The following is a 27,623-nucleotide window of genomic DNA, read 5'->3' on the forward strand; positions in this document are numbered from 1 at the left end:
ATGGTCACGAGGGCAGAGAATGGATTGTTATTTGAATTCCATCACTGCTCCTCACTGTTGCATTATAATCTACAGAATTTCTCTGCCACAAGATTGGTTTGTGTGCTTTTTTAATGATTTATTTCAGATCCGCTATACATTACACATCCTTAGATCTCTTGACTGCTGCTTACATAAGCATTGAGGGTGGATCCAAGCAAGACGAAATCCCTGACATTGATCATGTATCATGAGGGAACTGCTGGTCCAGTTGTGATGAAGATTTTTGTTTTATATATATTGACCTGTAGTCCATACTAAAGACTGCAGTCCTTGACCTTCATCAGCAAGTGCTTCAAGTCCTCCCCACATTCAGCATTGCATTGGGTAAATCTGCTGCACAGGCCTCTGACATTGTTGAAAAGCAGGATGTTACTCTGAGGACTAAGTGCGCCTGACTTCAGCAATGGTATTTGCAGTTGTCTCATATGCATGTGAAAGTTGCATATTGAATAAGGAAGAATGAAGATGAATTGGTGATTTTGAATTATGGTTCTAGCAAAGAATATGGAAAGTACCATGGACTGCCAAAAGAACAAACAAGTGTGTCTTGGAAGGACAGCCAGAATGTTCCTTAGAGGCCAGGATGGCGAGACGTTGTCTCATACACTTGAGCATGTTTCCTATAAAAACCAGTCCCTGGAGAAAGACATCATGCTTGGTAAAGTGGAGGGGCGGTATAAAAGAGGACGACGTCTATGAGTTGGACTGGCCTGGTGGCAGGAATCAGGGTCTCGAACATAAGAACAGCTGTAAGGATAGCACAGGACCGGACAGGCCTCCTTGTGTCGTGCACAGTGTCCCATTGAGTCAGACACCTGGGACACCTAGTGCCACACAGGCATGACACACTGCGCCAGGGAGTGGCGATGCCGCCCTCAGTGAGCTGCTCTCAAGGTCTCGAGGTGTTAACCAAACTTAAAGACAAACTCACATATTTTCTTTTTAATATGCCAAGAGAAAATGAATTCAGGAATGTAGGATATCAAAGTTCCACAATTAGGGCTGGGGAATTGGAAAGACTAAAATAGACATCCACCCAACCACCAGATAGGAATTGCAAGGGAATTGTTCTGTAAGCAGCAGAAGACTGAATATTAGAGAGATGCCTAAGCTGAAGAGTCCGTTAAGAGTCAGAGAGGGCTCTCGTACGTGAATGTGGTGCGCAGATTGGAATCTCAGGGCAAAGGTAAGCGCAACATTGGGAGAATTTTTCAAGATAGAACAGTATGCAGGAAAATGGTGGATGAAAACCAAGAGGTAAAACAATTTAAAAAATGAGAATTTGCTTGTGTATTCTGATCCACTAGAGTGTTCCAGGTTTTTGTTTGTTATAGTTCATAATAGAATTTTCCCCTAAATTTTCAATTGTACTAGAATACTAGGACATGCATAATAGATTCTCTACTAAAAATGGAAATGTTCTATAGGAATTATCTTTCTTTTACAGGTCATCCCCAATAGATTAAAAGCAATTGTATCTTTATTTTTTATCTTCACTTGCTCCCTTTCCTAATTTTATGCCATTTGATGATAATTTCACTACTCAGAGTGATTGATTTAAAAAGATTTGACCTCTGCATGTCCCTGGTGTTTGTTGGACAAGAGCTGATTTAGGCCCTAAAATGCCTAGTCAACAGCCTGGCTTCTTTTCAGTGGTGGGATTTATCTGCCCAACAGGAAAAAAATCAGAGGCTTCCCTTTGCACAACTTTAAACTTTTACTGCAGACTTCTACAACTCATCGTGTTTCATGGAATATTGTCCAAATAAATAATGTAATTTATAATCTGAAAATAATCCTGTTAAGTGTCTCCGAAATGATGATAGAAGACTTACGACTAGCTCTGGCTGCAATGGCACCTGACATTCTCTCCACAGGTGTTCTCCCAAAATGCTCACTTTTCCTGATGATGCCTCATTGCATTTCTTTTTAGGGGGATAGTTCCTATGTGAAAGATCGCTGGTGTGTGTTTGATGGATTTATGGTCTTTTGCCTTTGGGTTTCCCTGGTGCTACAGGTAATGATATACTTTTAAACTATAAAGGGATGGGATTTTTTGAATGTGCATGATTTTCAAAGCAAAAATAGCAATGTTAAGGGATATTTGTCAAATATAAGTATATAAGTTCCTGCAACATTGGATGTATTTTTATTTTTTAAAATATAAAGCTTAATTCACATTGAAATCACTGGTCATGTTTGAAAATTATTTCACAATCAGAAATGGGAATCCACACTATAGGAACTTATTTCTCATAAATTGAAAATGGGAATTTATTGAAATAAAGAAAAGGATGTGAGAAAGGATGCCTGTATTTGAAGGATTCTTGTATTTGAAGATTCAACATTTAAAAACAAAAATTTCTGAGTTTTTCTAGTCAAATTCTCACTAAATAGCAGATGAAAAGAAATATATTTGCTATACGCTTGTCATCATAAAATATGACACTGTAACTTAAATCCCTTACTATGAGAATGTTTAAATCTCTTACTATAAGAATTAAGAACAAATCCTAAAATGTCTTGAATTATAGATTCTATTGGAATATAATTTTCAAGACTTTCCTCTGGCATAATTTTCCATTTACTCCAAATATAGTGATTAGTGATTATAATCTTGTGCATTAAGAAATTAAAAAAGAAAATTTAGAACCTCCTTGCCAACTCATTGCAGTATTTACTGATAAAGTGTCTTTCCTTATTGTTAAGTTATTCTTATCCTCCCCAATAATCCAGTTTAATCTTGCATATTAATGGTCTTTCCTATTTAAGAACTATCAGGGGACTGAAAACCATTTTCTAATAAGAATGTTATGGCTGTAAGCAGAATCAATGATAAATTTTTTTTTGTATTTTGCACAATATTTTAACTCTCTCTCCAATACTTTATCTTCTTACTGGAAGGACTCTATCAACGATATACTAGTAATAACAATTGAGTATACTTATTTTTTCTTTTCAATCACAACTTGTTTTGTGGTTTATAAAAAGCGCTTTGATGAATACTTTGAGGAATGAACGACCATTTTATTAGGGTGTGTTCTCGTTTCTCTTAAGATGACACATTCTTCAAAATGCACGAAACAAACATTGATTGCAGTGGGAAATAAACTGTAAAAAATTAAGCAGAGGGTGACTACAAGTAGCATGAAAGGAAATATTAAACATTTTTTACTTCTCTCATAATTTATAGGTGTTTGAAATTGCTGATATAGTTGATCAGATGTCTCCTTGGGGTATGTTGCGGATTCCCCGACCATTGATTATGATCCGAGCCTTTCGGATTTATTTCAGATTTGAATTACCAAGAACCAGAATTACAAATATTTTGAAGTAAGCATTGCTTTTGCATAAATTACTGGGGGAAACTCAGCATTATTTGTTAAGGTTTACTTATGTTATCTCCTTTCCCCTCACCCCCAGGCGGTCAGGAGAGCAAATATGGAGTGTGTCAATTTTCCTGCTTTTCTTCCTACTTCTTTACGGCATTTTGGGGGTTCAAATGTTTGGGACCTTCACCTATCACTGTGTTGTAAATGACACAAAACGAGGGTAAGTCTATTGTTTATTGAATTACGATCATTCTTATGGGAAAGCTTTGTCTTCATTTTAAAAAATCTTTTGTGTGCCCTTTGATTTATATTCCTTGATACCTCAATGATACTTCCTTACTTCACAACCAAAGCGTACAAGACAAACCTATTTGAAAAATAGAACCTGGTTGAAAGTAGATTTACTCACTGCTATCCGGTCAATTCTGACTCAATAGCAAATCCATAGGGAAGAATAGAACTGCCCCTTTGGGTGTCTAAGGATGTAAATGTGGGAGCAGAAAGTCTCCTCTTTTCCCTTGAAGCCATTGATGGGTTCAAACTACCAACCTTGCAGGTAGCAGCCCAGCATGTAATCACCATGCCACTTGTGTTTCTGAAAAGCCAAAGCAACAACTTCAAGGTGTGCATTTACAAACCTTCCACAGTGTGTCACAGTGAAGGGTATGCTAACATAATGCTGACAAACATCTTGGGGTAGTAGGGTGAGCTTTATATTTGGGTTAGGGGTGGCCAGTGGGGAGCATCATTTTATAATTGCTAAAATAAAATTATGGTGTTCTTATTTTAAATGGTTTTCTTAGCTGTTACTTTATAAAGCAGCAATTTTAGAAACAGCATTAATATCGGTTGTATATAACTGTCAGCGGGTAAGTAATAAGGTACAAGATATGGTCTGGATCATTTATGGAGTATTCCTCAACCAGAACACCTGACTCTTCTACTTGACTATTCATTGTTAAAATATAGCCCTGGGAGTGAGGACCAGAAGAAAGAGCATCTAGGGAGGATGCTGATCATATAAGACCCACATGTCTCCCATTAGGTGAGGACAACCAAACAGAATTTGAGAGCAGAGAGGCATCCCAGGCAGCTCTATTGTGGGCACTGGGCAGTAGGCACTGATGCAAGGAACATTGATTTTATCCCATTTCTTAAGAACTTTGGTGGCAATTGTTGCATTGACAAATGACAAATTCACTCACAACTTGTAGGAAAGAGAAAAATATCAATCCAGACCGCTATTTTGTTAATTTAAAGGATCTGAAGCAACCATTCATTTCTGAAACATTTTTGATGTATACATGCATATCAAGGGACATATAAAAATCACTGTTCTAAAATGATGATGCTGTCCCTTAGTGTTTTCTGCCTTTGGAGACTTTTTCATAAAGTATGCCCGTTCATGCATATCAACAACAAATGCACTTTGATAAACTCTGGTTCAATTCCAAATCTTCCACTTATCAGATGTGCAATCATGAGAAAACTAGTTATTTTGTGCTGCTTTGAAGTACATTTAATAACAGAACCTGATTTCTAGAGTTGTGAGTAAGATTAAATAAGATAATGAATGTAAAGCCTTCAGGTGAGCAGCATACAATAAGTCGCTCACTCTATGTCTGCTCGTGTAGTCCTCCCTCAGTATCCATGGGGCCCCTTCCAAGAACACAAGCTGGGGTTCTCAAGACTTCTTTTTATCAGCGTGGTATTTCAGTAGAACCTTATACAAATTCTATAGTGTACTTTAAATCATCTCTAAATTACTAAAACTTAGATACCATATATACTCGAGTATAAGCCAACCGCAGATTAGCCGAGGCACCTAATTTTACCACAAAAACTGCATTAAAAATGTGCTGAAAAAATTGACATATACACAAAAATATATGGTAAATGTGATATAAATATCGTTTTATGTTCCCCATAATCCCCAGAGGGCTGGCTTTGGCTGCTTAATTGTCTTTGTTATTATTACTTTTGTTTTCCTTCAAATATTTTTACTCCATGGTTGGTTGGATCCACGGATGCCGAACCCATGCACATTGAGAGACGACTGGTTCTTTGTTCTCATACAAAGATTCTCACAGTGCAATTTGTGAGAGCCAGAGGTAGGGGGAAGTGCTTTGTTTTTCACCGTTGAAAGGGAGTAATGTGACCTCTTTCCTATTATTCTCTATTAGTGGAAAATATTTGAGATTTTTTTTTTGCTTTTCTAACAGGTTCTGGCTTTCACAGGTTTTACTGACTCTGTTGCTTAAGGTGAATTATATTTGTCTGCTTCATTATGTCCTTTAAATAATATATAAAATATGGAAGAGAAGAGCAAAGATCAATAAAGTACACCAAATTTTAAACTTAAGTAGGTTAAAGGAAAATACCTGTAAGTAGTGAATAACCATATTATTTCACCAACAAAGTAAATCAATTCTGAGTTTATTTCAAATTAAGGATGGCCAATGTATTAATAGCTCACTACAGGATACTGTTTAATAAAATATTTTACATATATATACATACATGTAGAAAAGTGTGTTTTATTATAATCAGACTAAAATTTCTCAAATGAGTAAAATGAGAAGAGCTGATAATAAGCCAAAAATTCATTTGAAAATGCCTGTCTTAAATGTGTGCATAAGCAAATGTGCTTAAGAAAGCTGATGGTGACCGGCTATCAAAAGACATAGTGTTTGGGGTCATAAAGACTTGAAGGTAAACAAACAGCCATCTAGCTAAGAAGCAACAAAGCCCACATGAAAGCACACCAGCTGTGTAATCACAAGGTGTCGAAGGGATGAGGTATCAGGCATCAAAGAACATAAAATCATATCATTGTGAATGAGGGGTAGTGGGGGGTGAGGACCCAAAGGCCATCTGTAGGCAACTGGACATCACCTTATGGAAGGGTCACGGGGAGGAGGTGAGCCAGCAAGGGTTTAGTGTAGCAATGATGAAACATACAACTTTCCTCTAGTTCCTAAATGCTTCCTCCCCACCCACTATCATGATCCCAATCCTACTTTACAAATCTGGCTAGACCAGAGGATGTACACTGGTACAGATAGGAGCTGGAAACACAGGGAATCCAGGACGATGATCCCTTCAGGACCAGTGGTGTGAGTGGTGATACCAGGAGGATATAGGGAGTGTGGGGTAGAGAGGGGATACTAATTATAAGGATCTACCTGTGACTTCCACCCTGGGGGATGGACAACAGAAAAGTGGGTGAAGGGAGATGTCGGACAGTGTAAGATATGACAAAATAATAATTTATAAATTATCAAGGGTTCATGGGGGAGGGGCGTTGGGAGGGGTGGGGGGAAATGAGGAGCTGATGCCAGGGGCTTAAGTGGATAGCAAATGTTTTGAGAATGATGAGGGTAATGAAATAACAAATGTGCTTTATACAATTGCTGTATATATGGATTGTGATAAAAGTTGTATGAGCCCCCAATAAAATGATATAAAAATAAGAAAATACCTGTCTTTAGGTGAGCCCTTTTGATATTATATATATCTTGTTTTTATGAAGCTAATCACTCTGTATTAAATGTAGTTCATATTAATATCATCAATGTGACTGCATGCAAAGTTATTAGGACATCAGTCAAAATACAATCCTCTATTAGCAGGCATCTAGCTAATCAGGATTTATATTTGAATGACTAGGAAAGAGTACCCCCCAAAATAAATACTAGACATATGAGCACAGAGATCATGTGCCCAAGTAGGTATAGGAAAAGTCTAACCAATGAAACCTGAATTCACAACTGGGAATTGCCCTCTAAATGTTCAGCAACTCAGAATACAGAGAAGTAATAAAGATAAGAGTACAAGCAAATTTCCTGTCTGATATCCTGAATTAGTACCCCTTCCCTCCTTGCTTACCTCCCTCACAGGATTCCTCTCTCTCTTGAGTTTACCAAGCTCACCTCCATCCCACTACAATGACCCAGACCGAACTTTTCTTCCTCCAGTTATCTTGATGGGTAATTCCCATGGAAATTTCATCTTTTCTGAAACATCAGCTTCTCCATGAATTGCTCCTGCCTTCCTAATTAAAATCTCAATTCAACACAGTTTAGCTAAGCACTTGTAGTATTTCCTGTGTTGATTTGTTGTTGTTGTTTTTGGCTTACAATACCTATGAACTCCTAGAGTAAGAATCAACTCAATGGCAATGAGTCTGTGGATTATGAACTTCTAATTTATTACTGAACAATGGGCAAAACCTGAGAATCACACGTATTGTATCTCTATCCCAGAGATGAATACTCTACAAAGGTAGAGAGTTTTTTCTCTGTATATTTCAACCAGAAATTATATACAAGGTTCTTAGAAAACTTGATTGAATGATGCAACTTACAAAAGCATCTGCATCATTTATTTTGCTAAACAGTCAAGCATACCTTTTTAGTCAATGCCTTACCCATATATATTTTTTTATTTAGTTGGTGTGTGCCTACATAGTACATCTATCTGGAGAATTTCCCTTAGGTGCATATATGAATATACCAAAACTGTGTCGTTTTTGATTACACATTATTTTGTCGAGTAAGGAACTCCTCATTATTATTACTTATCTGTCAAAATTGAGTGTAGAAAATAAGTAATCTCATATCTTCTTCTATATCCTAATATTATGATCCATCCTAAGTTAATGTGTTGTTGTTTCTCCTAAGGTATTATTAAGATATACTATTTTCCAAATTTAGTGATAAGGTTGGATAATAATACCTTATTTCTAAATATAGGGGGAAAGTATTCAATATTCCAATAAGAATTATGTTGTAGTTCTTCAAAATTAAGAGAAATTTCCTTTAATAATTACTTTGCTCAGAATGTTTATCATTACCTAAGTTCAATATTCAACTTATGTATACTTGTGTTCTCACTAAAAATACTGAGAGAATATATTTTCTTTAATTTATTAATATATTGAATTGAATAATCAATTTAATATTAAATCTCCATTGTAATTCTGATATACTGTTGACTTGGCTATGTTGTATTATCTTATAATGTATTCAAAATGTAATTTGGCAATATTTTATTACAGACTGTCACAGTTTCCTTCTTAAAGTTATTAGGTTATAGTTTTCATTTCTTTAATTTTCATGGTAACTTTAGTTTCTTAGTACTCGTTACAATTGACTTCTTCCTCATTTATTTTCAGAGTAGATTTAATGTAAGATTGATATTATTTCTTCCTTAAATGCTTGAAAGGATTTATCAGTGAAATTCCCTGACCACAGTTTTCTTTGTGAGAGAGTTTATCTTTATGAATTTAATTTTTAAAATATGCACAGAGAAAGAAAGAGTTTTCTCATTCTTGTGTCAAATTTAGAAAGTTTTATTTTTCAATATATTAATATGTTATAGATTAAAAATGTATTGGAAGTATGTTGTTAATAATACTTTAATTGTCCTTTTAATAACTGTAGGACACATGGTTATATGTGCAGTTAATCTCTTTTAATCTCTGATGTAATTTATGTCTTTATCATCCCTTTTTATGTAATTCTTGCTGGTCCATTATATTCATAGTTCCTGTAATTTTATTATTTAATTTTGATTACTTGTCTTTTCTATCATATTTATTTCTATTCTTATCTTCATTATTTTCTACTTACTACTATTTATTTCATCATCACTTTCTTGTTTTTTATATCAAGATCTTTAAACATTTATGTTTTCTGATACATAATTTAAAGCTAAAACTGTCTTGTTAAAACCATTTTAAAAACATTCCAAAATTCTGATGCATTATATTTATAGTAACATTCAATTAATATGTATATATAAATTATATATTTTATTTGTTGCATGAATTATTTAGAAATACCTTTTTAAAACAGGATGTTCTAAAAATATTCTTTTTGACATGTGATTTATTTTGTTGTCAGACAAAGTCTCTGCAAAATGTCTACATGCAGAAATTTATTAAGAATTATGTTTAAAGAACAGAATTTGGCCTAAAAGGATTCTTAATACTGCAATGGTGAAGGCGCTCTCTTGCTAACTTACCTGTCAGTGCTTTCGATGCACCTGCTCCTAGAAAGATTCAGGCCTGCCGAGGTCTTCTTTGCCCTATAGGCTTTCTCTGAGTCAAAATGACTTGACAGCAAATAACACCATATAGGCATTTCTATCTGCTAATTTTTTCTACCTAATCTATCAATTGCTGAGAGCAGTATTAAAATTTCCACGAATGGCAAAAATTATAAATTTACTTCCTTAATTCTAACAGTTTTACTTTAAATAATTCACAGCTGAGTTATTAGTTACATGCACATGTAGTGTTACAATTTCTGTAAGGTAAACTGATATATTTTATTATAAAAATTATTTTATATCTCCTTTAGCTAATATGCCTTGTCTGAAAGTTTGCATTGTCTAAGCTCGCTTATGCCTTACTGTATGCACAATATTTTCATCTGTGTTAGAACGGGTAGACTAGAGAACAAATGCATAGACATTCATATGTGTATAAGAAAGAGTTTATATACAAGAGCAATTGAATATTGAGAAAACATCCCAGTCCATTCCAGATCAAGCCCATAAGTCTGATATTAGCCCATGTGCCCAATACCAATCTATAAAATCCTCTTCAGATTCACAAAACACATGCAGTGACACCAAGTGCAGGAAGATCACAGGCCAGTGGGTGGGAAGTCTTGCGGATCCAGTGAAGGTGGAAGCATCTCAGCGCTGGCAGGGGTCCCCACATGGCTTCTCCAGGTCCAGGACTCTCGCTGCCATCAGCATAGATCCATGTGTCTTGTCAGTAGAGAGTCTCTCACGGAGTGAGAAGAGATAGAGAGTATTTCCAAGGAGGAAATAGAGCTATTCCCATAATCCTCTGGGGAAGGCAATGCCCACCAAGGCCTCATTGTCTATACAATGATTGACAGGCCAGACTCCACTCCTTCATTCATAATCCTCTCAAATTGACAACAAATTATATAACTACCACACTTCCTTTACTTTTATATCTGCCTCTACATGCTTAATTTAGGTGTCCTTCATTTACAATGCATCTCTTTTAGAGAGCATGTACTGGGTGTTCATTATTTAAAGCCTAATATGAAAATATTTCTTTCATATATACCTAATGTAATTTTTCATTTTACTATTAATTTTCTACTAGTAGCATTTTGTTTTGTTACTTTGTTTTTCTATATTCTTTTGGTTTAACCATTTATTTTTAATATTTCATTTCATTGACTTTAGCTATACCAATTTATATATTTTAGTGGCTTGCCTATAGATTAAAAAATGCACCTATTATTCCAAAATAAAAACAGTATTAATATACCAATTATGTAAATATAAAAACATTATAACAGTACAATTTTTTAATCTAGCATCCTTTGTAGAGACATATTCTGTATGGTTTATACATGTATTGGAACCCATAGTAAGCATTGTTTTTGTTTTGTTTTTTCTTTAGGAAGTCAATTACCTTTCCTAAAAAGAGCAAAGAAAAAATAATACTTTATAACTACTTACATATTGTGATTTTACAACAGCAAATTGCCAATATAAATGTAGTCTTTTTCAGCTGTTCATTTTTCATAAATGCATTCATTTCATTTATAGCATTTTATTTATCACATTTACATATACTATAGTTGTATAATTATCTTCATGTCCATGCAAGCTGATTATTTGTAATAACCAAAATTAGAGATGGTTGGGAAATCAAATTTAAACATGGATGATTTGATATATAATATATTTTAAAATTATAGGCTAATTAACTAACAATTATTCAGTCAATTCTGAATCGTAGCAGCCCTACAGAGTCAGTTAGAACCGCCCTTATGCATTTCAGAGACTTTACATCTTCCTGGGAGCAGAAGACTTCATCTTTCCCCTCTGCTGGGGGGGACTGGGCAGGGTTCAAAATGCTGATTTTATGGTTACAAGTTTAACATGGTACTGACTACACCATCGGGGCTTATTTTAATTGAAGAAGGAATTGAGAAATGAAATGGCTACTCAAATCATTTATAGCTAACAGGATAAACATGTCTCCTCATGCTTGTTTAATACTTTGTCAGAAACTATTTTCAATAGATTCTTGCTGACTCATAATTGAACAATATGCGCAGACTAGGAAAGCTTCACAGGGTGTGCTAGGTTGTATTACATTTCAGAAGCATATTCTCATGCAAATTTGAGCTGCCAACTTTATAGCCAGCAGTCTTGCCTTAAACATTTGCCAGCCAGCAGTTCTTCACCAAAGTTAGAGCATTTGGATTTGCTTAACAGTTAAACGTATGTTTCAAGTATAAACTAATTTTGATTTATACTTTTATGAATAAAAGTAAAAACTAAAAAGAAGAGGAAATGGATTTTTAGTCTCAGAAAATTAAAAATAATTTAGAAATTAATTTATAATCCATCAAAGGTCATTACTACTTTTAGCCAAATATCGCATGAAGAAAACTTCGCCTGTGACTTGTATAAGACTTTATGTCCTTTGCATGTAACTTCTCTGTATATTACCTGTATATTTCTTGAATTTCATTGGATCACTTTTCAGGTGAGGTGAACTTTTCCTTTCAAATAGCATCAAGTGAAGAAAATCATTTAAATGTTCTAATATTGATTGTGGTGATGATTGATTGCACAGCTCTTTTTAATATGTACAAACCGCTGTCTTATGTGCCGTGTTAATTATACATCAATAAAGCTGTTAACATTTAAACAATCAACACAAAACCAATCAGAAGACAAATTCATTGCCAGAGTCTATTCTGACTCTGAATGATGTTTAGAGGTATTCATATTTATGCTTGTTTATTCTAGCTAATAACATAGAATATTTGTAAATTTATTCATTGCAATATTTTTACATTCGTAAAAGTACAAAGCACGAAATCCAAAGAATAAGAATGAATTTTAAAGAGCAACTTGCAAAATTTGTATCCATTTGCTTCTTACTCTTCTTCTGCTGAATCTTGTGTCTTTGCAAACTGTTTCCAGGAACAAAAAACATATAGAAATCTTCACAATCAATGCATATGTAGTTTTATCACAGGAGTACATGTGTCAAGTTTGTGATGCGATTAGTAAATCGTTAATGTATAGTGACTATGGTCATGGGAACCCTGTTTATGTGGTTGAAGGTTAAAATCCACTAGCCACTCTGCAGAAGATGTGGCAGTGTACTTCTGTAAAGACTGGAGGTCTTCAAAACCCTCTGAGACAGTTCTGCTCTGCTCTGCCCTGTGGGGTTGCTGTACACCAAATTTGCCCCTGAACCACGGATGTGTTCTAGAAATGATAAAGAAAGAAACGCCGTACTTAGAGTGCACATTTTCCATAATCCTACTTTGCAGTTTGAAGAAATCCATTATATATATATATATATATATATACACACACACAGTTTAAAGAAATTTACTTTAAATTATGCATCGAGATACAATTATAGGACATATATTTGGGGAATTGCATAACAATTTAAATAAAATTGTGTTTGAATGTATTCTACAGCTGTTTTCGTAATCTTCTGGGCTTTATACTTCTAAGTAAAGCAGCTCAAACTTTCCTGAACCAAGCAATTGAAATATAGTTAGTGTCTGGACATCTTTTTTTACCCTGGCAAAAACTAGTCTATTCCACAGCATCGGGGATGTGGTTTTATAATTATGTGTCTAGTGTATGCATTTAATTATTTGCACATATATTATTGAACTCTGGTCAGCTTTATTCAACTGTATTATTTGATGGTGGAGTAATGGTTATGCCTTGGACTGCAATCCGCAAGGCCAGCAGTTCAAAACCACCAGGTGCTCTGGGGGATAAAGACAGGGCTTTCTACTCCCAGAAAGAGTTACAGTCTGGGGAACCCACAGGGACAGTTTTACTCTGTCACATGGGGTGCCTATAAATTGGCATCAACTCGATAGCAGTGAGAGATTCAACTGTCCTCAACTTTAGGGAGCTCTGCTGGCTTACTGGGCTACTCATTGGGCTGTTAGCGCTGATCTGTGGTTCAAACCCACTCTGAAAGAGACGTGAAGCTCTCTGCTCCTGTAAGCCTCAGAAACTCACAGGGGCAGTTCTACGCTGCCCTACAGTGTTGCTATGAGTCAGAGTTGAATTCCTTGCAGTGAGTTGGGAAGTCTGGGGATTTAACTTTAAATCTATGAGTTCATAAAGATGTATCAATTTTACGACAGCATGCATTTGATTTTATTTCTGAACTAGTTTTGGTATAGTTAGTAGTAGTCATTGGATAACTTAGAAATAAACTCATTCATCAACTTATGTCTTAGCTAATTGATGTTTACCATAAGTATTTAAAATTTAGTGCTTATAAAGTCAACTTGAGTTGATAATAGAAGGAAGCACATGGGAAATTCTTACTGATTTATGAGGTATTAAATATACAACTTTTAAGCTCAACCTGGCCATGATGGCTTTAAACTCAGTGACAGAAACTTAACTAAAGTGGAAACTTAGCAGCCATGGAGTCTGGAAACATTGACCTGTTGTTTTAATCAGCAATTTTCCTTCCATCGACAATGCCTGTTGTGTTTTTGTTTTGTTTTAAATAAAGGATATAAGCCTATTTATAAAATCCACCCAAATCATATTTGTTTTGATCTCCCTAGCAGTGTGTGGCATAAACTATTAAGGAAGAGGATTGTCAACTTAAACTCTCATACAGTGCTGGTGGGGGTGTAGAATGGTACAACAACTCTGATCAACAGTTTGGCAGATAAAATATATATTAGATACCTACCATATGTCTGATTGATTCAATTCCCAAGGTATTTAGCCAAAAGGAATGAAAACATATGTTCATTCAAAGATTTAAACATAAGTGTCCCTAGCAACTCTTTTCTTACAGACGCAGATGAATTGCGGGTGTGGGCTGTAGTGCCAAGTCTAACTTCCCAAGGACAGAGGAGAACTGCCCCATAGGGATCCCTCACTGTCATGTTTACTAGCTACAACTCGTCTGTCAGTTTGTCAACATGTGATGGCTTACGTGTTGCCATGATGCTGGAAGCTCTGTCAAAGGTATTTCAAATACCAGCAGGGTCACCTGTGGAGTGATTTCAGCAGAGTGCCCAGACTAAAAGGAGACAGTAGAGAAAAAAACAGGCTGGTCCCTTCTGTGAGATTAGCCACGGAGAACCTTACAAACTGCCGTCATAAAATGCTGATGATGAGCCCCTCAATTTGGAAGACATTCAAAATAAAACGGTGGGAGAATGCCTTCTCAAAGTATTGTTGACCAGAATGGGGTGCAGTACAACCTTCAGAACCTTCATGTATGCTGGGGCATGGCACACAAAAAGAAGAAACAGCTACAAATATCCATTGATAACCTAAAAGTAGAAGTCACCAAAAATGAAATGGAATGCATATGAAATGCATAAAAATTGACGTGGAAGGTGTTAGAGGGCTGAAGTGGATTGGTATTAGTTGTTTGGAATCTTACAATCATATGGCTTACTATATCAGGAATGACCAACTAAAAGAGTGATATGGCATTTATTGTCAAAAATAACATTTCAATATATACCCTGTTGCACAATGATGTTTGTGAAAGGATAATATCCATACGCTAACAAAGAATTCCAAATTTCAAATTTATATACCAACCACTAAAGATAGTAATGAGGATTTCTACCAACTTCTTCCATATGAAATATATCAAACATACAAACAAGATGCATTTACAATTACTGGTAATTGGATTAAATAAATAGGAAACAAAGAGAAAATATGGCTTTGGTGATAGAAATTAAGCTGGAGATGGCATGAAAGAAATTTGCAAAATCAAGGACCTATTTATTGCAAATACCTTTTTTCAACATGAAAACAGATTCTATCAATTCCCTCTGTGTAATACAGGAATCAAATTGACTACATTCTCAGGAGGAGAAAATGGAGAAGTTATTATAATCATCCAAAATAAGACCAGTGGCACAGAGCGTCGATTGCTCATGTGTAAATTAGGGTAGAAGTTGGAGAAAATTAAAGCAAGTTCCTGAATGCCAAAATATGACCTTGAGTGTCTCCCACCTGAACTTAGAGGACATCTTAAGAACAAACTGGACACATTGAACACTAATGACAGAAGACATGGCTGTCTGTGGGATGACATCAAGAATATCATACAAAGGACAGAAATCGGTCATTTCAAAGATGAGAAAGAAAGAAGATTGAAGTGGAGGTCAGAAGGGATGCAAAGCTAACTCTCGAACACAGAATTGCTGAAGTAAGTGAAAGAAATAATGAAGCTGAACCAAAAATTTTAAAGGGTAACTCAAGAATATAAAGCATTAATGAAATAATCAAAGACATGGAATTAGCCAAAAAGGAAGACAATTCCCAGCATATCTCAGTCTGAAAGAACTGAAGAAAAAATGTAATCCACAAGTTGCAAGATTTAAGGATTCTATGGAAAATATTAGATGATGCAGGAACCATGAAAAGGAGATGGAAGGAATATGAAGTCATTGTATCAAACAGATCGGATTCACATTCAACCATTTCAAAAGGTAACATGTGGCCATGAAAAGATGGCAGTAAAGAAAGGAATTCGAGCTGCTCTAAAAGAGATCACTGCAAAGAAAGGTTCCGGGAATTGATGAAATATCAACCAAAGACAGTCTGGAAATACTCACTAGCATATGCCAAGAAATTTGGAAGACAGCCACCTAACTGGTGAAATCTATATTTGTGCCCCCTTTAAAGAAAGGTGACCCAACTCAATACACGTAGATATTATTGAAATATCTCATTAATATCACATGCAAGTACAATTTTGTTGAAGATCACTTTAAAAAAAGCTGTACCATGACATTGACAATGAGATAATATTCAAGTGGGATTCAGAAGAGGATTGTGAATAAGGGATATCATTCCTGACATGAGATGAACCCTGTCTCAAAGCAGAGAGTCAGAAAGGTGATCCCTGGTGTGGTATTCACTATGCAAAAGCCTTCAACCTGTGGATTGTAAGAACTGTGCTTCTTGGTTGGCACTGACTGGAGAACATGTAACAGCAGATCTTTGGGAAAGCGGGTCAGCTAGTCTTTTCTCCTGCTAGCATTTGGACGAGCAGCTGAAAAAGAACTTGACAGAATTAAGATGACAAATTATCAAAATATTGAACGTGTTAACATTTTTCCATCTGAAACTGGTAAATCAAAGACAGAAAAAGAATTTTAGCATCAAGTAGATAAGTTTGCTCTTTGGAGTAGATACAAACTCTGTAATTAACATTTTGAAATCTTTATATTTTTTTCAATAGCATATATTCTGCTATAAAGCATGGCCCCTAAGCTACCAACATTCTAAATACTAGTTTAGTATTAAAGGCAACCATTTAAGTCAGAAAGAAATCAAGGATCCCCAGTATTCATCTTTAGAATTAAACTGGAGATCTGGAAGCATAAATAAAACTCTGCTTCAATGGATTTATCCTCTTGTTATCTAATTAGTTTATTTCCATATGGTGCTTTTTGTTGTTAATACATCCTCTTTATAAGAGCTGTTTCTTAATAAACCTTAAGTAGTCTTATGAGTAAGATTTTTATGTTTATATTTTTGCATCCTATTATTTTGTCTAAAATGGTATTATGTACTAATTATGTGTTTTTATGATTACTATATTTTTTCTTTTAATAGATGTAACATTTTCATCTGTCAAGGACATTCCCTGTGTATTTATTGTGGTAGATGATATGTTTTTAGTTGTTGCCATCAACTTGCTTTGTGCTATGTTGTTATTGTACATCGTCTTTACAAAGCTCCCTCCTGATTTGCGCTGAGTTCTGTTGCCTCTATTCAGTTGTTTACATAGGTCTTCATTTTATCACTCCTACTAGTTTATTCTATCTGCCAGTGAGATTCTGAAAATTATTGTTTTGAAATTTGGGAAAATACTTGGATTTCCCTTAACTCTTGAACATTAATTTAGGTCAGGATAGATTTCTAGATGGACAGTGGTTTTCCTTATAATTTTGAAGAGATTATCCATTATCTTATGACTTGTCACTGCTAAGAAGTTGCTTTGTTGGGAAGTTACCTTTTATCTTGGGTTGCTTTTAAGATCTTACCTTTATGTTCATATTTTGAGATTTTGCCAAGGTGTTCCTAGATGTGGCTCAGTTTTGATTTAGTGATCGTAGGAAAATTCAATTTCTTCGTTAATTCCAGAAAATTCTAATAGCTTATAGCGTATGCTGCATACCTTCATTCTTTATCTCATCTCTTCTGGAATCCTCTGAAGGGTAACGGGCACATTTCCAGTTCTCGGCTTTGCAGTCACGCGCCCTCCCCTTTCTCTCTAAGTGGGTATAAAGACGCAAGCTACTTTCCCAGCGGCCAGACCACCATTGGTTTCCTCATTCATTTTTTAGTTCCCCTTGTGTCTGAGTCAGAATTGACCTAATGGCTGTGAGTTATTTTTCTGGGAATTTTTTGTTGATGTTTTCACATTTTAGAATTTCTATTTCTAAGGGACTCCGTTTAGCTTATAAAAATATTATCATTATTTATCAGATCAGGTTGTTTATATACAGCGCGGGTGGCACCGTGGTTACCCATTGGGCGGCTAACAGCAAGGTCAGTAGTTCTAAGCTACTGCCTTCTCTGCAGGAGAAAAATGAGTCTACGTGGTGCAGTCCAGATAGGCAGCACTGGAGACCTTAGATAGGGTCACTATGGGTCAAAATAGATTCATCACAGATTCGATGTCAGTCAGATTTTTGTTGTGTTTTGTTCTTGAATTACTTGTAGCAGGAGAAGTTGACTTTAATGGTACATCATAGTGCCTGAAATAGAACTCAGGCACTCACAATACTTTTTTCCTATTTGAATATTTTTATTTTTTACTTTTAAAAATCATTTTATTGGGGGCTCGTACACCTCTTATCACAATCCATACATACCTCCATTGTGTCAAGCATAGCTGTACATTTATTACCATCACCATTCTCAAAACATTTTCTTTCTATTTAAGCCCTTGATATCAGCTCCTCATTTTCCCCTCCTTCCCACTCTCCCCACCTCATGAACCCTTTATAATTTATAAATTATTATTATTTTGTCATCTCTTACACTGTCCGACATCTCCCTTGACATACTCTTCTGTTGTCTGTCCCCAGGGAAGGGGTTATAGGTAGATCCTTGTGATCAGTTCCCCCTTTCCACCCACCATCCCCTCACCCTCCTGGCATCGCTACTCTCATTATTGGTCCTAAGGGGTTTATCTGTCCTGCGTTTCCAGCTCTTATCAGTGCCAGTATACACACTCTGGTCTAGCCAGATTTGTTAAGTAGAATTGGGGTCATAATAATGTGGGAAGAGAGAATTAAAGAACAGGAGGAAAATTGTATGTTTCATTGTTGTTATCCTGTACCTTTCTGGCCCATCTCCTCCCCGCGAACCTTCTGAAAGAGGATGTCCACTTGCCTACAGATGGGCTTTGGGCCTCCACTCTGTACTCCCTCTCATTCACAATGATGTGTTTTTTTTTTTTGTTGTTGTTGTTGTTCTTTGATGCCTGATACCTGATCCCATCAACACCTCGTGATCACACAGGGCTGGCGTTCTTCTTTCATGTGGGCATTGTTGCTTCTCAGCTAGATGGCTGCTTGTTTATCCTAGATGCTATCTCTTTTGATAGCCAGGCACTTTCAGCTTTCTTCACCACATTTGCGTATACACCCATTTTGTCTTCAGCAATCTTGTTGAGAGTGTCAGCATCATGGAATGCCAGTTTAATAGAACAAAGTGTTCTTGCATTGAGGGAACACTTGAGTGGCGGCCCAATGTCCATCTGCTACCTTAATACTAAACCAATAAATAAATACACATAGATCTATTTCCCCATCATCATATGTAAACATGTTTACATATGTACATGCCTGTATTTAGACCTCTATAAATGTCTCCTAGTTCTTTCCTTTATTTCCTTTTACTTTCCTCCTGTCCCACTATCATGCGTTGCCTTCATTTGGGTTTCAGTAATTCCTCTCAGTTACATTCCCTTTGATCAAGCCCTATCAGGCCTCTACTACCCTCCTGGCCATTGATTTTTGTCCCTTGTCCCTGGGTTTGTTGACCCCCACTTCCTTTTCCCTGCCTCCCCCTCTCCTGTGGCCCCCTGGAACATTTGGTCCTGTTGTCTTCTCCCCCAGATTGTTTACTCCACCTATCTTAGCTAATAGGCCTGCAGAGATAATAATATGCACACAAAAACAAGACAGAGCAAAACAAAGCAACAAAAGAAAATAAAACAGCAACAACAAAACCAAAGACAAAACAAAGAAAAGGCTGTAAATAGTTCAAGGTCTGTTGGTTGACATTTAGGAATATTTTCTGGTCGAATCTGATGGAGTACCACGCCCTGGCCTCAATGTCTATTTTGTTATTCCCTCAAGACTGCCTTGCTCTGCCCCCCTTGCTGTTCTGTTGCACGCCCTTAGTGTTTTGTCTCGGTTTGGTGGAGTCAGATGAAGTGTAATTCCTACACTCTGTCTTCATTGTTGTCCCCCATATGGGTCAGTGAGGGATGTTGTGTCTCATAGTGGGGCTGGTCATATGGTCCTCTCTATACATTGACTACTCTGAGCAGGGATATTGTCCTCAGGATTTGGTGGGCCAGGTTGTGCTCCACTCTCTCTTCCTGCCCCTTCATTTGTTCCTGTGGGCTTTGATCGGGCATGTCCCTCTCCCTGAGCTGTAGCTTCAGTGCTGTCCTCAGGAGTGAATTCTTTGGAGGGGGGCTGGCCCCTCAGACCTCTCTATTGGTTCCCTCATCATGCCTCTACCTCATTATGGTTTGAGTTACTTGAGGAAAGTATGGGGAAGGAGAAAGAAAGGATACTGTTAGTTTCATCTCATTATTAGAAGAGCCATATATCCCAGCACATACTAATTAGACCAGATTCTGTTAAGGAAATTCTAATTCCTTGTGACCAGCTGTTTGCCAGATGAGCACTGTGTTCTCTTGAGTTTTAAATAGATGACTTTATGGAAGTAGATCAGAGGTCATTCCACTAAGGTGTCTCTAGGTGGACTTGGGCTGAGCACCTGCAAGTGCTAAGCATCCGTACCCATTTGGTACATAATCAATCCTTGAGTTGATTCTGACTCATAGGCACCTTACAGGGCAGAGAAGAACTGCTCCATAGGGTGTTGTAATCTGTAATTCGACACAAAAGTAGACTGCTCTTTCACTCCTGTGGAGCGGTGCGTGAGTTCAAGAGCTGATCTGTCAGTAGTCAATCTCTTAGCCACTTGACCAGTGGTTTAACAAATCATTTAATGTTTCTGGCTGCTATCAAGCCTATTCCAACTCATAGCAATCCTACAGGCCAGACAGAAGTTTCAGGAGACTCGAACCCTTTACAGAAGTAGAAAGCCTCATTTTTTCTCCCAAAGAGAAACTGGTGGTTGTGGATTACTGCCTTGAGGTTTGCAGGCCAATGTACAGCCTTTATGCCACCAGGATTCTGAAGGCATGGGTGATAACCCAATTATGCTTTTGATAGATAATAATTACATGTAAAATTGATGAAGAAAATGAAACAAAAATAGGGAAAATGTAGATAAATGGGAGGACAATGGTTTAAAAATAGAAAGACAATATTTAAAACAAAAGATATTAGTGAATTAATACAAATATAGCCAAGCAGGAAAATGTGAAAGAAACAGGCAGTGAAGGAGCTGTCATTGTGGGTGGAAGAAGAGACAAATGTATGAAAGAAAATCTGTGGGTTGGTCGATTTTTTAAAAAATATGTAGGCTGTTGAATCTGTCTAGATTATTCCATGAATGAATATGAAGATGGAACAGTATGCTGAGTGGGAGGCATTGATCTGGAGATGAAAACTGACTTCTGGATAGAACAGGAGCCCTGGTGATGTAGTAGATTATGTGCTGGACAGCAGTTTGAAACCACTAGTTGGTGTTCAGAAGAAAGATGAAACTTTCTATCCCCCTAAAGAGTTAGACTCTTAGACACCCACAGAGGCCATTCTGTGTGTTCCACAGGGTCACCAGGAGTGAGAATCAATTCCATAGCAGTGATGTGGGTTCACTTTTATAACTGCAATGAGTAAAGATGGTGGCAATAAAGTAAATTTTTATTTAAAAAAATCAGAGTATGAGAATTATAAAAATTGTTACTCCAGCTAGAATATACCTTTTATACTTGAGAATAAGCCGACCCAAATATCAGCCCAGGCACCTAATTTTACCACAAAAACTACATTAAAATGTGCTGGAAAATTTGGCTCTACATGAGTATATGTGGTAATTCACTGGACTGAAAAGTTTAAAGTAGCTTTGATACATTAAATATCATGAACATTGAGAGCAAGTAGAACTCACTCAGTAAGTGCCGTAGTCAGTACTAAGAAATAAATAGCACCAAAAATATTTTAGAAGACCAATTTCATTCTGGATATTAGCCTCAGCCCATTACCTGATCCTAAAATCAGAATGTACCATGTAGAGAAGACTGAAATTTTTCGTAATTGTTGGCAGAATACTTTTATTTTCTTGAAATGTTGCAGTTATGAATGTCTACTTGTTCTCTCTCTTTTATATATAAACTTTTTCCAATAGCATCGTCTGTACACCTTATTGACTTTCTCTTTAGGTGACTTAATTTACCACTTGTAAAGAATTTTGATTAGGTACATCAAAGTTACATTGTTTAGAATATCAATTAGCATGCATTTGATGATTCATTTCCAGGTCCAACCATTTATACCATTTTTATTTTAATTTTCATTTCATTATTACCAAGCTTTAAAACTGTACACATAAGTAAGAAACTTGTCAACACTATTTTATAAATATCTCCTGCTCAGGCAATAATTTCTTTAGTTTTACAGACTCAAAAAATGTCTAAACTAGAAATTAATACATAAAAAATTAAAAATCCAAATTTATTGTTTCTTTGTTGCTTCTCAACTAGGAATTTCTTATAAACATGCATGAGTTTCATCATGAACCACAATACAGTATGGTGGTTGTGTTTCAGGCAATCTGTGTCGCCAATTACTATCATGATCTCAATTTCCTTCATCATTGCTGTGTTACATTGGGTTTTCTAGAGAAGTGAAAGAGGAGACACTTGCATAAGTATGACTCACACAGTTGGAGGTGAGGCTAAGTCCAGTCCAGTTCCAGATGGAAAACTGGACATTTCTCTTGGCTTCTGCAGCCTTGAGGGTTCATGAACCAAGAAGTGGGAGATCTAACAGGTTGATCATGGCCTGGTGGATGCAGCATTGAATGAATCAAAGGTTGGATGGACCCTTGGATTGGTAGACAATATGCAAGGAGGTTGACAAACCAGATGCAGGATCCATATTGAGCAGAAGTGACAAGTCTGCTTCAAAAGGAGCAGGCCACATACATACCGGAAGAGATTTTCTTCCGTGTGCTTCCAGACTGTAAACCTAATCGAGAAGGCTACACTCCGCCGTGACCACTGGCTGCTGTTGGAGTGGATTGCTTCATGTTCGATCCCGTTATGGAACTGATTACATTGTGATAGAGAAAATTGTGGGAGAGTACTGACAAATTACTGAGAACCCTGGCCCAGACAAGTTGGCAGAGAACCCATCACATTTCTGCATTGACATTTCTATTGAATGGATTTATACACATCATCTGAAGGCTTCTCCCAGGCTGAATAAGCAGTCAATCTGTCCCCATAAAGTCTCCTAAACCCGATATAACATTGCCACAAGTCAGAATCAACTCAATGGCAGTGGGTCTGATTTGGGCTTGACATGGCCTAGGAATTGGCAGAGGCCAAGAGACCTGTCAGTCCAGAGACTCTGGTCTACTTTCAGGTTCAAAGCCTACTCCTGCGTTTAAATATATTTACTCTGTAAAGCAGACAAAATAAAGTGGGAATCAGCTCAATACTTAAAGTTCAGGTTTTAAAAGGTGATTTCTTTTAAAACACATTAAAAGGAACCAGCCTTATCTTCCATATAACTGTTAGAAAGGTGTAGAGTCTTTTTTGATAACTAATGCTGACCTAAGGCAATTATGAGTAGTGAGATTTGACTAAGCAAACTAGTTAATATCTTAATGAAATATGAGAAGAGCAACAGCCTATGGCACAAGTAAGTATTACAAAATGTCAAATATGGTGGCAGAAATTTACCTACAGCTAAACTAAGTGCCTGTGAGATGAGCTGGAAGGTGGCTGAGGACGGATGAAGACTGGATCTCTTATTCTTCTTAAGAAAATAGGATAATTCATTCAGAACTTATTATCAAATAATGAAATTGACTGCCAAAGTGTAACGTAATTAGAAAAACTTTTAAGGCAAGTAAATAGAAATGTTAAATATATAAACATTCAAAATGTTGCCCTACATTCTATCCAGAGTTCAGATAAATATATATGATGACCTATCATTAGTGAGGAAACAGCCCTGTAGGGAAGCTCACGCCACAGATTCTTACAACAGTCCTGGTTTAACTTCATTTCCAAGTAACTACATAGAAATTCTCTTATGAATCTAAAAAAGAGTCCGGATATGTCCAGCCTGCCCAAAGGAAGCTTCCAGAATTTGGTGGTATTTTAAAAAATATCACTAGAAATTAGGCTGGAGAGAGTAAAGAAGTACATTTTGGGCAGTTTTCTATTACTGGCCCAGTAGTATTGAAGTCTATTTTTAGAAGTTAAATGTTACTTAGCTTTTTATGTTGACAAATAAATGATTTATTTTCTTGTCAATTCTGTTAAAAATAATTGTTTAATGGAAAAGACAAGAATCAAAAATAGATATAAGATAAACATGATGTAACTTAGAACTTTTCCTAGTTCATTTCTATACACACTTTAAGAGAGAATGGTATAGAGGTATACACTTTCAGGGGAAACCAGTCCCAGGGAAGAACATTGTGCTGAGTAAAGTAGAGGAGCAAGGAGAAGGAGGAAGAGTCTCAACAAGATGGATTGACACAGTGGCTGCAACAATGGGCTCACATGTAAGAATAATTGGGAGAATTTCCCAGGTCTGCTCAGTGTTTACTGCTCTTATACTTTGGATCACTGTGAGTCCTAACTGATTCAATGACAACAAACAACAACTACATCTAATCACAAGTGCTTCAAACTGAGGCAAAGGCATTTACTTACATAATAGTCATCTTCGATAGTGTGCATGCCTTCTGACTACAGGATTTATCCAGAGATTTTAGGCAAGAGGATGATATAAGGGCAAATTTGGGTATTGCATATTGGCAATGTTTTCTTAAAATGCCTAAACGAGAAGTGAATAACTTCTGATATTTAGCATAACATTATCATATTAATTGCCTTATTTGTTGGCCTCCTATTATACACAAGACATCTTAGTTTCAAACTAATTTACAGAACAATTAATCTGAAAGAAGAAATCATCTCAGTGAGTGTCAAGCTGGAAAGTCAGAGAAAGAGGCCTTGAACTCACATGTAACCTCAGAGCCCGCATTTTTCCACCATCTGAGGGACTTCTTTGTTGTTGTTTTGTCCTTTTCTTTTTTTGTTGTTTTTTTAAACATTCTATTAGGGACTCATACAACTCCTATCACAATCCATACATATACATACATCAATTGTACATCTGTACATTGTTTGCCCTCATCATTCTCAAAGCATTTGCTCTCCACTTAAGCCCTTTGCATCAGGTCCTCTTTTTTTCCCCCTCCCTCCCAGCTCTCCCTACCTCATGAGCCCTTGATAATTTATAAATTATCATTTTGTCATATCTTGCCCTGTCCGATGTCTCCCTTCACCCCTTTTTCTGTTGTCTGTCCCCAGGGAAGAGGCCACATGTAGATCCTTGTAATCAGTTCCCTCTTTCCAATCCACTCACCCTCCACCCTCCCAGTATCGCCCCTCACACCCTTAGTCTTGAAGGTATCATCCGCCCTGGATTCCCTGTGCCTCCATCTCCTATCTGCACCAGTGTTACATCCTCTGCTCTATCCAGACTTGCAAGGTAGAATTCAGATCATGATAGTTGGGGGGAAGGGGCTGGGGGAGGAAGCATTTAGGAACTGGAGGAAAGCTGTATTCTTCATTGGTGCTACATCACACCCTGACTGACTCATCTCCTCCCCTAGACCCCTCTGCAAGGGGATCTGAGGGACTTCTATATAATTTGATTTCCACATGTATGAACCAATATATGCATACATATCTATATACATATACATAAACTCTTCTTAATATATAGTATTATGTAACATGCCATGTTCATATAGAGAAAATTAAAGCCGGAATTACATCTTATTTCTATCCTTATGTAGATATTATGTACTAGGGTATTAAATTTCACCTCAGTATATGTAATACTGGTAGTAATTGTAACAATGGTGAGGTGGTGTCACCTGACTACTTGTCTAAATTCACAATTAGGGGAGAGGAGAACATCATCAACATGAACCAAGATTGATTCCTATGAGACAGAAGTCAGATATATGCCACACTCCAACTTCTTACCAATTCTGACTCCAGCAGACCCTCCCAGAGCACGATCACTTCTCTGCTGGGTTTGAGAGCTCGTTTCAATGACTTTTGCAGACCAAACCCACAGTTATAGGGTTCACTAGGGTTGGGAGGCGTTCGGGATACAATTATTTGAGGTGGACAGCCTCTTCTACCCTTCCCAGTAGTCAGCTCCTCAGTCTCACCAGTAAATAGGGGTTTAGGACTCCCCACCCCCCAAGCTCCACTGGAAGCACTGGAGCCAAGGACACTCAGCTCCCTAGTTTTGTGAGTCAGCAAGCTTAGCTTTACTAAACAATTTCCTGGAAGCATTTCACTTGGTTTTCTGGCTCCAAACATGCAGCTCTCTCATTCCCTAGGTTGGCATGACCACTGTCACCACCTTCTTCCAGGCAATTTCATGCCACTCTCCTGGTTCTGCTGTCACTATTTCTCTGCCACTGTGCCTTGTCATCTTGTGCTGTGTCTGGGTTTACACCTTTCCATCTTTATTTTGCATGACCACAACCCTACAGAGGTTCCATAAGCCCCATTTGCTTTATTAGCAAGCTGTCTAGTTCTTGGAAGGTCACAAACATCTATCTGCATAACCCCACTTAATTGATTTATAGAAATCAGGACCATGGTGAGAAAGGTCATATAGAAGCAAACTCATCAGACCATAGCAGTATAGTTCCTAATTCCCTATATAACTTTTCAAATTGATTTGTACCTCTGCCACCAGCAAAATCAATCATTTATATTATAATTGTTTTGAAATTAAATATAGGAAAATATTTCTGAAGAAACAAACTTACCATATGTAAAAGAATACAAGTACCATTTTTGTCAAGGTAATGAAACCATTTTCAATTGTCTTCCATATAAAAAGAGAAAACCATGTAGTTTAAAGAGAGTCAAAAAGAAATTGATTTCTTTTGATCAATTTCAATACAGTACTTTTTAATCCTATATTTACTACTCAAGGAGTTATGAAATTTTAATAATCAGGGTAATAAAACTTTTATTTACAAGGATAACTCAAAAAGTAAAGCTATTAGCGTTCTGGTCCATACATGCATAGGTGCATTCCACATGAAACTTGTTTAAGCAGATTTTGTGGTCAGTGGACATCTGCATACCAGCTCTCCTAGGAGTTTCACTAGGGTGCCTTCCTTCATAAATATACCTCAAGCAGAGCCTTGACTTCCAAGGAGATCTGCCGGGCCGGCTAAATTCAAGGGAGAGATGTCAACTCAGAAGGTTACGGTGACAGCTTGAGGATTTCCATGGGGATAATTAAATAATGATAGATTTTATTAAAGGCCAGAGGAAAAATGTGGGAATTTATTAGGAAGATGTTTTCAGCAAAAGGAAAATTATAATTGTGAGAAAGAGGCCAAGATTTTTGGACCAAGGATTCTCCCCCTCCCCCACCCCCAACATGCAACATGACAACAGTGTACTTGCTCATTCTTTGAGGGTGGCAAGGGCTGCTAAAACTTTGTTGGGAATCTTTCCCCCACTCTCCCTACAGCTCTGATGTTGTCTTTTATACTTCTTTGTGTTCCCCAAACTCCAAGAATACCTCAAATGAACATGTTTTGAGGTCTTTATGTATGACAAAACTGCTATTTGATCATGGTGAAAATTCAAGGGTGCAGAATTTATCAGGGAAGGGTTAGAGAGCCAGAAACACCACCTTCAGAAACCTATTGATTTAGATAGAGGATATGTTGAAAAACAATCGATTTACA

At 36.8% G+C, this 27,623-nt stretch overlaps 1 protein-coding gene across 2 annotated transcripts in view; it reads left to right on the forward strand.

The window, feature by feature from the left end:
* Positions 1-27,623, forward strand: part of NALCN (sodium leak channel, non-selective) — a 436,823-nt gene that overhangs the window by 20,746 nt on the left and 388,454 nt on the right. For both annotated transcript variants that reach the window (XM_075562611.1, XM_075562612.1), the window contains exons 3-5: positions 1,976-2,059; positions 3,236-3,375; positions 3,466-3,594. In XM_075562611.1, coding sequence (XP_075418726.1) covers positions 1,976-2,059; positions 3,236-3,375; positions 3,466-3,594 — 353 coding nt within the window. The remainder of the gene's footprint in view (positions 1-1,975; positions 2,060-3,235; positions 3,376-3,465; positions 3,595-27,623) is intronic.

This window comes from Tenrec ecaudatus, chromosome 11 (assembly GCF_050624435.1).
Source record: "Tenrec ecaudatus isolate mTenEca1 chromosome 11, mTenEca1.hap1, whole genome shotgun sequence".
Lineage (NCBI taxonomy): Eukaryota > Metazoa > Chordata > Mammalia > Afrosoricida > Tenrecidae > Tenrec > Tenrec ecaudatus.